Raw genomic sequence first — 12,085 nt, 5'->3', positions numbered from 1 at the left:
ATTGAATGGGTCAAACAAGTCTTGACTTTGCCTTGAATACCCCCTGTCAGTTAAGCCGACAGACTTGATTGGAATTAATCTTGAATATGACTCGATAGGTATTCGTTCGAATTTAGCTTCTATTGAATGGGTCAAACAAGTCTTGACTTTGCCTTGAATACCCCCTGTCAGTTAAGCCGACAGACTTGATTGGAATTAATCTTGAATATGACTCGATAGGTATTCGTTCGAATTTAGCTTCTATTGAATGGGTCAAACAAGTCTTGACTTTGCCTTGAATACCCCCTGTCAGTTAAGCCGACAGACTTGATTGGAATTAATCTTGAATATGACTCGATAGGTATTCGTTCGAATTTAGCTTCTATTGAATGGGTCAAACAAGTCTTGACTTTGCCTTGAATACCCCCTGTCAGTTAAGCCGACAGACTTGATTGGAATTAATCTTGAATATGACTCGATAGGTATTCGTTCGAATTTAGCTTCTATTGAATGGGTCAAACAAGTCTTGACTTTGCCTTGAATACCCCCTGTCAGTTAAGCCGACAGACTTGATTGGAATTAATCTTGAATATGACTCGATAGGTATTCGTTCGAATTTAGCTTCTATTGAATGGGTCAAACAAGTCTTGACTTTGCCTTGAATACCCCCTGTCAGTTAAGCCGACAGACTTGATTGGAATTAATCTTGAATATGACTCGATAGGTATTCGTTCGAATTTAGCTTCTATTGAATGGGTCAAACAAGTCTTGACTTTGCCTTGAATACCCCCTGTCAGTTAAGCCGACAGACTTGATTGGAATTAATCTTGAATATGACTCGATAGGTATTCGTTCGAATTTAGCTTCTATTGAATGGGTCAAACAAGTCTTGACTTTGCCTTGAATACCCCCTGTCAGTTAAGCCGACAGACTTGATTGGAATTAATCTTGAATATGACTCGATAGGTATTCGTTCGAATTTAGCTTCTATTGAATGGGTCAAACAAGTCTTGACTTTGCCTTGAATACCCCCTGTCAGTTAAGCCGACAGACTTGATTGGAATTAATCTTGAATATGACTCGATAGGTATTCGTTCGAATTTAGCTTCTATTGAATGGGTCAAACAAGTCTTGACTTTGCCTTGAATACCCCCTGTCAGTTAAGCCGACAGACTTGATTGGCATAGAACTGGAACTCTTATTGAAGTTCATGATCGAAATCAACCCTGAATGGATTCACTAATTCTTCTTCTTCTTTCTCTCTGCCCCGGTGTGCCTCACAGCGTCGGGGTAGCCTCGGACAACCGCCTCCAGGTGTCGCGATCCGCAGCCAGCCTCCTCATCTGCCCCACAGTCTTCCCTCTCTCCTCTCCCAATCTTCTAATGTGTTCATCATACGAGTACCGGGGACGTCCTCTCTTCCGTCTGCCTCCTACAACCACATTTGCGTACTGTTTCACTTTCCTCTCATCGTCCATCCTCTGTACGTGACCCCAATATCCTAATTGCTTTCTGTCGATAACTTCTTTTACATCTTTCATTCCAATTTCCTCCCTGATGCGGTCACTCCTTACTCTGTCTCTCAACGTCCTCCCAGCCGTTCTTCTATGGCACTTCATTGCCACTGCCCTTACTCTACTCATATGCTGTGTCTTCATGGGCCAACTTTCCACCGCATACAGAACTATAGGCTCTATTATACTTTTATAGACCCTATTCTTCACCATAGTACCCACTTCTTTTTTCCCGAAAATACAGTCTTTGGTACCATAGTAAGCCCGGCTAGCCTTGTTGATTCTGTTTCTCAGTTCTTCATCCAGTTTTCCATCTTCATTTATAATGGTGCCAAGGTACTCGTATGATTTTACTTGTTCCATCTGCCGCCCCTCCACTTCTATTATCACTCTCTCACCTTCAGTTCCATTCACCACCATCACCTTGCTCTTATTGATATTCAGTTCCATACCTTTTCTCTTGATCTCTTCATTCCATTCGATTACAGCTGCTTTTAGTTTCCTTTCCGAGTCAGCAATCAGAACTATATCGTCCGCGAACAGTAGAGCTTGAGCGAAAATGGGCCTTAAATTCCAGTGTCCGACTGTCATTCTCCCCGTTCTTCGTTTGCAGATTTTATGGATTTCATCCATTACCATGGTGAATAATAGTGGACTCAAGCTGTCCCCCTGTTTTATCCCCCTTCTCATTTGCAGAGGTCCTGATATCTGTCCACACGTTCTAACCACTGCAGTGACATTATTGAAGACACTTTTAATAGCACGCTGTAATTTTTGTGGCACATTCTTAGCAGCCAATGTCTCCCATAAGGCTTCTTTTGATACTGTATCAAATGCGGCTCTCAGGTCCAGGAACGCCAGATATACTTGCTTGCCTTTTTCAATAGATTTTGAGCAGATCGATCTTATTGAGAAGATGTGGTCTTGCGTCTGCCTGCCAGGCCTAAATGCACACTGTTCCTCCTCTAGCTGTTCTTCCACCACACTTCGCAGTCTTTTCTCTAATATTCGAGTGTACACTTTACATACCACTGAAGATAAGCAAACTGCTCGGTAGTTTTCACAATCAGTGGTATTTCCTTTTTTGTGGAGTGGAACTATAATATTTTGTTCCCATTCTTTTGGAATTGTACCTTGTTCCCAAACCTGCTGCAATAACTCAGTGAGTCTATCTAAGAGACATTCACCCCCTTTCTTCAAATATTCAGCTTGAATATTATCAATTCCTGCTGCTTTCCCATTCTTTAACCTTTGAACAGCCTCCCTCACCTCATCCTTTGTTATTCCAGCATCCATCTGATGTACTTCATGAGCATTGTCATCCAACTCCAAATTCACTTCTTGCACCACCCTATCTTCATTGAACTTGTCTTCAAAAAATCTTCTCCATGTTTCAAGCACATCTTGAGTGGTTGTCACCAGCTGACCTTCCTTATTCTTAATAGACCTTGCCTGCTTTCCAAACTTTCCTCGCAGACTTTTGCAAACTGTCCAAAAATTTTTCACATTATTTCTATAGTTTTCATCTATTTCTTTCCCAAACTCCTCCCATGCCTTCTTCTTTGAATCTTTGACAGCCCTCTTTGCTTGATTCCTGCACTCTATGTATTTCAGCCAATCTTCATTTCTTCCAGACCCAGTGTATCTTCGGAAAGCCTTCTTTTTGTCCTTGACCTTCTGTTTAACTTCCTCTGACCACCATTTCGTCCTTCTTTTGAATTGCCCCACTTTTCTTTGGCCACAAACTTTATTTGCTGCTTTCAATAATGTTTCTTTGATACTTTTCCATTGAAACTCAATATTATTTATTCTGTTCTCTTCTTCTACTTGAGTTTCAATTTCAGCTAATTCCTTCTCTACTTCAGTTTGAAATTCATTCTGTTTGTCCCTATTTTGCAATTCCTCACTCTTGATCCTCTCATATTTCCTTTGTCTGATCGTGGCTATTCTTTGGAATCTAGTGTCAGCAACAAGAAGTTTATGGTCTGAGTCAATCTCTGCACCCCTTATGACTTTCACATCTTTGACCGCATATCTCAAGGTAGAAGGGTATAGAAAGTAGTCAATGATACTTTGGGTGTCTCTTCCTTCAGCGACAAAAGTTATTTTATGGATGGTCTTGTGAATGAACCATGTATTTCCGATCAACAACTGGTTATCTATACAGAATTCCAATAGCCGCCTACCATTATCATTCAGCACTGATTCACCTGCATGTTTTCCCATACACCCATGCCACTGTTCATCCTCATTCCCAATCCTTCCATTGAAATCACCCATTAGAAAAACTTTTCTACCTGTCTCCACTTCTGATACAGCTCTTTGTAGATCTTCCCAGAATTCATCCTTTCCAATAACATCTGTATCTTCGGTTGGCCCATACACCTGTATAATAGAAATTTTTATTGAAAGTTCAAGGTCTATTCGCATAATCCTGGGACTTTTGGCATTCCATCCACTTTTCACATTATTTCTATAGTTTTCATCTATTTCTTTCCCAAACTCCTCCCATGCCTTCTTCTTTGAATCTTTGACAGCCCTCTTTGCTTGATTCCTGCACTCTATGTATTTCAGCCAATCTTCATTTCTTCCAGACCCAGTGTATCTTCGGAAAGCCTTCTTTTTGTCCTTGACCTTCTGTTTAACTTCCTCTGACCACCATTTCGTCCTTCTTTTGAATTGCCCCACTTTTCTTTGGCCACAAACTTTATTTGCTGCTTTCAATAATGTTTCTTTGATACTTTTCCATTGAAACTCAATATTATTTATTCTGTTCTCTTCTTCTACTTGAGTTTCAATTTCAGCTAATTCCTTCTCTACTTCAGTTTGAAATTCATTCTGTTTGTCCCTATTTTGCAATTCCTCACTCTTGATCCTCTCATATTTCCTTTGTCTGATCGTGGCTATTCTTTGGAATCTAGTGTCAGCAACAAGAAGTTTATGGTCTGAGTCAATCTCTGCACCCCTTATGACTTTCACATCTTTGACCGCATATCTCAAGGTAGAAGGGTATAGAAAGTAGTCAATGATACTTTGGGTGTCTCTTCCTTCAGCGACAAAAGTTATTTTATGGATGGTCTTGTGAATGAACCATGTATTTCCGATCAACAACTGGTTATCTATACAGAATTCCAATAGCCGCCTACCATTATCATTCAGCACTGATTCACCTGCATGTTTTCCCATACACCCATGCCACTGTTCATCCTCATTCCCAATCCTTCCATTGAAATCACCCATTAGAAAAACTTTTCTACCTGTCTCCACTTCTGATACAGCTCTTTGTAGATCTTCCCAGAATTCATCCTTTCCAATAACATCTGTATCTTCGGTTGGCCCATACACCTGTATAATAGAAATTTTTATTGAAAGTTCAAGGTCTATTCGCATAATCCTGGGACTTTTGGCATTCCATCCACTTATCAAATTATTTGTATTTTCATCAACTATGATACCAACTCCTCCTTTCAATCGACCCGCATCAGTTGTTCCTGAATATCTGAGCACATATCCATCATCTAGCTGTCTCTCTCCAATCCCTCGTTTCCGAATCTCACTTATTCCTAATACACTCATTTTATATTTTTTCATCTCCTCCACTATTTCAACTTCTTTTCCGGTCAAAGTGCGCACATTCCAATTCCCAAATCGTAAGTCAAGTGTCTTGTCCAATTTCTTATTCCTTAAATTCCGGTCCCGTCCGAGGCTATTTAATGTACTTTGAATCCGAGCTTATCCAGCGTGTGGGGGATTAGCCCAACGACGCCTTCTTTGGAGTACTTCTTTGTCTGCCTCCTACCCTTCGACCTGTCCGGCTTGGGTGGCCCTGCTGGTAGTTACACTACCGCCGGCATAGCTCTCTGGGTCTCAGGAGGACGCAAGCCCCTCCACCAACGTCAAGGTGTTGTACTCCCTAGGAGGGGATTCACTAATTACTTTGATTATTAATTTATTGAAGCTTCTGAAATTGTATAATAATAATAATTGAAGGTTAGAGGATCAGTCAATAAATCTTGATAATCGGAAGGAGAAAGGAAGATAAACTTAAAAAAACTAAGTAAACTTTTAAAACTGAGACATTGGAAATAGATTTTCTGTCTGGGTAGCAAACCTTATCTGTTTCAAATTACACAAAAAGTCAACCATTTGTGAGAATCCCTCTTTTGATAAAATGTTAAATAAGCTTTTTGAGAACTTTTTAATAAAATGTTACAATTTGACATACGCTCTACCAAGGTCTAGGATGTTTTGGTGGAAATGTTTTCAAATCCTCCCAAAATTACGCTAGAAATTAATGTAACTTTAATTCAATTAAAATATTAACTGCTTCTTATATTTGATAGAGCTTCTCAATCAGCGATCTATATAGCAGTCCATTGAGCATGTTTCCAGTTTTCTGCTGAAGGATAGAACATGCAACAAAAAATGTTTTGTTTCATGGTCAGGAATTTGCACTACCCTATTCAATTTTCAAACAAAAGGGAAGACAGCTTTTTGTCAGTGACATTTTGGGCTGAGAACAGGAATCCAACACTCGCCATCTAGCACTCTCCTTCACTCACTCACTCTCTCTCCCTCTAACACACACTTTTCTTACACCTACTCTCTCACTCACTCACACTCATTCTCTCTCTCTCACACACACACATACAGTCCCACACATACACAAATGCACATGCACCTACTTTCTATTCTCCAGTCACCACTATATTTCTCCACTACGTGCTAATGTGTCCAACGGCCAACTCCAAGGTACGAAGTGGAGAGGGGATGATGGTTGGTTTTGAATTTCTGAGACAAGACAAGAGTTTTTCCATTCGAGAATTTCTGTTTGTTAGTTCACTTTTCACTACGGTTTAAACTTTCAACAGCTTGAACTTATGTGGGCATCATCCTCATTATTATTATTATTATTATCATTATTAAATATAAATTCAAAATTAACATTCATAGTTTGAAAAATCATATGATCAGAAATAAGTAGCTTGTAATAGTATTTATTCAATGTTATTTTTTAATCATTTTATTTTATTCAATTACTTGATAATGGCATCAAGGTCAAAACATTTCGTAAACAAACAATTCAAAAAAAGGGTACTTGGAGTTTTATTTTTTATTTCTATTCAAGAATAGCCCCAACGAAAAAAGATTATATAGGTATGTCTTGATTTATCCATTCAATTGGTTATTCATCCATTTAGTGTATTATCCAATAAGTAGCCTACACCAAAGTCAAAGATGATGTGGTTTACAATCTAGGTACATTATGCTCATGCCTTGTTATACAAAGTGTTTCAGAGGAGTATTTTAAACTTTTAATTCAAAAAAGGAACGCATCTACCGATACAATTTCCAATGAATAGAAAAGGATCTCTTATCAAATTATAACTTTTTTCTTTTAGAGACATTATGATGACATGAATCGATTATTTCCAACGCAAAATTTGTTTGGATATTCAACAGAACTAGTAAAATATTTTCAACTTCAATGTTTATTAGAATTCGCAAGCTTTTGGAAGGAATATAACTGAATATTTAATAATAACTTTGATCTTGATAGGATAGAACTTGTGTAAAGTTCAATGCTGAGAAAATTTAATGACCATTATTCTTTAAAATTAACTCAAACCGTGGAAATCTTGATTACATGAAGACATAACATTGAATTGTCAAATACTTTAACTGTATGTTTGGATCTCTTCAACTAATAGGGAAGATAGGTCCTATTCACTATATAGTTAAGAAATTTTCTGTTAATTTATATTGAACATAGGGAGTCTAAGAGTGCAGGGCCCCCACGCGCGCATTTTACTGCATCATTTTTGGAACGTCATCTGAGAGACATCGTAGATTTCTTTCAGCTTCTTTCCTAGAATAATCTTACTATAAGTTAAACAGAACTGAGCTCTACTCAAAAATAACGTTTTTGCGGAATGAATGTCCTTCATTTCGCAAACCATTTATGACTGATCATTTTACACAGTACTAATAAAGTTTTTTTGATTTTTTAGATAAAGCATAAGAGGACAGTGGGGAGCGCTAATATTGGCCAATTTGTCAATAATATCTTGAGAAGATCAATGATGATGAGCTGGCCATGAAATTCTCATATACTGGCCGTGCATCAAACGGGAACACAAAATAGTATATTTCGCACCTAGAGCAGAAAATGAGATTTTTCCAGCTCGAAATCGGTTTTCAAGTCCGAGGCCGTAGGCCGAGGACTAGAAAAGATTGAGAGCTGGAAAAACATTTTTGCTCGTGGTGCGAACGATATTTTTCGCCACACTACAGGTATTGCTGACAAAATAAATAAAGAATACAAAATAAAGAATACTCGTTAAGCTATCGTACCTATCTCTTGATTTTAGTGGTAGAAGATTTGCAGTCAGGATTTCAGATTCTTTTAAAATTTCACTTGGAATACCACAGTCATCTTCAAGCATTTTTGAAATTCGGAATTCACTAATCAACAATAAATAATTGAATAAAACTGGTTGCGAAGCGATTAGTTTGATTCGAAACTGGAACTAAAATCATGGCGACTTCAGCTTATTATGAAAGTGGACACTCGCCCGATCTAGCGGATGACTTATTAATAATAATTAGCGCGTTGTTTCCAGCCATAAGCGGCCGGAAAGAGACAACTTTCTGGCCTAGACCGGAAAAGAAACCCTTTTCTGACGTCGTCTGCAAACAAGGTCTTTCAGATCTACGTAGGGACTGGAAAACAGCTGCTTTCTGTGCAGTGTGGCGAAAACTCCATTTCATGGGAGTGATATATCGAAATGCATACTGAGTAATTAGGCTATTCCTTTATAGTCGAATATATGACATTTTTGGTTATGTAAATATGGATGTTACTTATTTTTATTGTATGATAATTTATATGTTAGCAAGGTAAGCGTTTTAGGCCATATTTACTCTGCACTGTAGAAGATGTATTTTGAAACCATATTTGTGCCGTATTTGTTTTTCAAACCATACCTGTACTAATACCATACCGGTACCTATGTACGAATAAAAACAAACAGAAATTCAAGTACCCATTTTAAAAATAGCATATTTTTCTTATAAATAAAAATATTAGAATATTATTCATATTATAATACTATTTCTATTTCTGTTAGATTTATATTTCATGTATTATTCAAGAGTAGCCCTAAAGAAAAAAGACTACAGGTATGTTTTTCCCAGTACGGTGATGCGTTCACAATAGCTTGCTCAAAGTTGCAACCATATTAGTCCAGTCAATATAGACATGGAAAAGGGGGCCTGCTAGCAATTTATATTCTATTTCTGATTCTTAATACCTATATTTTTTGATACTTCAATGAAATTCAAACTTGAGCTTTCAGCAGTAAAAACAGAAAAACATTTTGGGACATTATCCATTACCTATCAATATTTGGCAATAAAATAGTTGTGGGCAAAGCCTGATATTCTTTCCCAATTATATTTATATTATTTGTGATTGTATCCACAAATGGATAAATAAATTCAGAACCAACCAATATTTTCATGATAAATTGTCTTGTGCTATAAAGATACAGAGTGGCCCAAAAACCTTGTATTTTTGATTATTTATCCAGTTTTCAGCTATTTCCTACAAATCCAGTACCTAATCGGACAGAGAAATTCGTTCTTGCTTTTTTCAGATGATGAAATTCTGAAAAAATGAGATCACTCGGAACTCTTCATCTTTAATAAGAGTAACGTAATGAGTTACAATTTTTCAAAAATGAGTAAAATTTTAAGGAAAAAATCAACTTTGTTGAATTTTAGTTTTTGATCATCAATATCTTGCGATTGTTACCATTCAAATCTATATTAGATAGAGCACTCTACCTGATCTCAGATTGTGGAGCACAAAATCAAGACCAGAGAGAATTCGAATTTCTCATTTAAATGGGAACAATTGGATGATATTGATGATCAAAAACTGAAATTCATCAAAATTAATTTCTTCTCAAAATTTTACTCATTCTTGAAAAATTCAACTCAGTGCTCATTGGAGAGTTGAGAATAATATCATTTATTCAGAATTTCATAATCTTGAAAAAGGCTACAGCGAGTTCTTCTGTCCGATTACTGGATATGTTGGAAATAGCTGAGAACTGAACAAATAACTGAAAATACGAGTTTTTGGGCCACTCTGTATCTAGTAAAGGAAATTTTGCATGAAAAAATTGGTTCTGGATTCTTCTTCTGTATTCGCACAATATATTGAGAAATCAGAACTACAATTTAAATTGCAAGCACTATATATATATATATATATAGTGACTGGACTATTCTGGTAATCACAACACTGAGATTGAAGGTGACATTCTAGCCGCGGTTCACACTTCTGCCAGTTCACTCATTCGTCAAACCTCTTGTAACATATCCAACATTGAAACTGTACCTTAGAACAAGAACCAATAATTCTAAAATTTGAAATTTTGAGACAAGAGCATTTAAAAAATTGAATCAAAATCATCTACACTCTTATTGAAATGCTATTTTTTGTCATAAAATTATCTATTAGGCTATAACTAGTTTTACAATTAAGAGCATAACAATAATTCTTATGGTCTATTGTAAGGCTGAACCTATGCTGCTTCTTGCTCATTGATGCGGGGGATCAAGGTTTGCAAAAATATTTTCATTTTCATACCATATGAGAATGATATTTTATTGGATTTTTTTTGTGACAATTTTGCAGTATTTTTGCATCAATAGGATTCTGTGTTTCTCTTGAATAAATTCTGACTTATGATTATATGGGTTGAAGTTTGAAAAAAACCCATCTGTTTACATTTTAAGTGAATCAAAGATGTATTGGTAATCTCCAAGAGGTATATTTCATCATGAGTTCAATAATATTGATGCAATTTTTAATTTGCCACCTATTATGTAAGAAGGTGATCTAGTAGCCTATTGTTTGCTATACTATCACTATGACTGTATATATCAATGTATTGCTCTATTTTCTCCTATCCAAATTTGTTACAGTTGCTGTTCAAACGTTGTTTGGTGACATTGCAACTGAAGTGAAATATGGATCGTTGGCGTCAAAATGGATTCAACAAGCCAGAACAAGGGTGTTGAGAAGGTGAGTAAACAATTTTTTAATGTTTAAAATTACAACGTAAATTATTTAGCGGATCATTTTCTAACCGTGATTTTTTTTGTTATTGATGAAAAAGTATGGAATAATCATAAATTAATAGTCCCAATACATCTGGAGAAATTTCAAATCAGTTACTTGAATCAAAGAAGAACTCAACGTTTCGTCCACTTCACCGCTTGCTCCCAATACTCTTTTCCAATGTCTTCTTTTGCATCCAATATCTAATCACTGCTACCCAAAGACGGAACCTCCTTCAAACATAGTTTTTCAACAACCTTTGAAATTCAACGATACATATGCACATATACAGAGTGAGTCATATGTATGGGAACCCTTCAATAATTTCGAGACTGTTGTAGATATAATTCTGTAACTTTCAGGATAAGTTATTGATAGAATACTCTACCCTTTAATGTACAACTGAGTTCCGACCCTTATAAGGGGTTTACTTGGGGGTTGTAACTGGAATATTCAAAATGTAAACACCCAATCATTTCAAAGGTCTTTTCAGAACAAGAAAGATGGCATCGATAAGAATGTTCTATGATACTTGTATCCAAAATGGCGGCTGATTGAAGTTTTAGTTTTTAAAGAAATGAGGGGTTGTAACTCATTTATTTAAAATGTAAACACCTATTGTGTGGTATATAATTTTGAAGGCCTTTTTCAACAAGAATGATGACATCAATAAAAATGTTCTATGATACTTTTATCAAAAATGGCGGCTGATTGGAGTTATAGTTTTCAAATAAATGATTGATAAAAGTAATAAAACTTAAAACCACACTTTTTCTAATGAATAACGGAACACATTGAGAAACTGATTAGTTATTTAGTAATCTGTTTGGTACTTTTTACATTTCATTTCAAAAGATGCTCGAAATGCTCCCCTTCTCTCGTTTGACAGTGTGCCAAACTGTCATAAATGTGAATGAGATGTCCTTATGAAGGCCTAAGTCATTTATATTTCTATGTAATTCATTGATGTATGTCAAAAGGTAGAGTATTCGACCAATAACTTATCCTGAAAGTTACAGTATGTATAACAGTCTCCAACTTATAAAAGCTTTTTGCATTATATTTTTGAAATGGCAAGGATATCACTGCAAGAACCATATGTTCCATGCCAATAAGCTTTTTCGAGGACACGTGGACAAAGCTAGAAGACAAAAATAACTTTATCTCAGAAATTATAGAATTATAGGATTATTATAGGATTTTACAAAATCAGGTATAATTCTCTTGAGAATTGGAAGCTCTGAATTTTACTCATGATACACATTTCCATTGAACAATGATTCAGACAGTAAACTTAAATTTTAAACTTTAATGTAGACATGATACCATACTAAATTTTTAAGGAAAATATTCATCCATTAAATAAATATGGTGATTATTCTTGAATAATTAAATGCCGGATTACATGGAAACTATGGAGGATTCAGAATTTATCTTGAAGAATAGAATAGTTGTGGTA

The 12,085-nt window shown here is 36.1% G+C and overlaps 1 protein-coding gene across 1 annotated transcript; it reads right to left on the bottom strand.

Moving 5' to 3' along the window:
* Positions 1–1,221: 1,221 nt before the first annotated feature.
* Positions 1,222–5,413, bottom strand: LOC111049055. The gene is made up of 2 exons (XM_039444440.1): positions 4,820–5,413; positions 1,222–3,859 (listed from the first exon to the last, which is right to left on the bottom strand). The coding sequence occupies exons 1-2, from the start codon at positions 5,082–5,084 to the stop codon at positions 1,257–1,259; spliced, it is 2,868 nt and encodes a 955-aa protein (XP_039300374.1). The 5' UTR covers positions 5,085–5,413; the 3' UTR covers positions 1,222–1,256.
* Positions 5,414–12,085: the final 6,672 nt, after the last annotated feature.

This window comes from Nilaparvata lugens, unplaced genomic scaffold, assembly GCF_014356525.2.
Source record: "Nilaparvata lugens isolate BPH unplaced genomic scaffold, ASM1435652v1 scaffold4665, whole genome shotgun sequence".
NCBI classification, from domain to species: Eukaryota; Metazoa; Arthropoda; class Insecta; order Hemiptera; family Delphacidae; genus Nilaparvata; species Nilaparvata lugens.
This window is presented reverse-complemented; position numbering and strand designations above follow the sequence as displayed.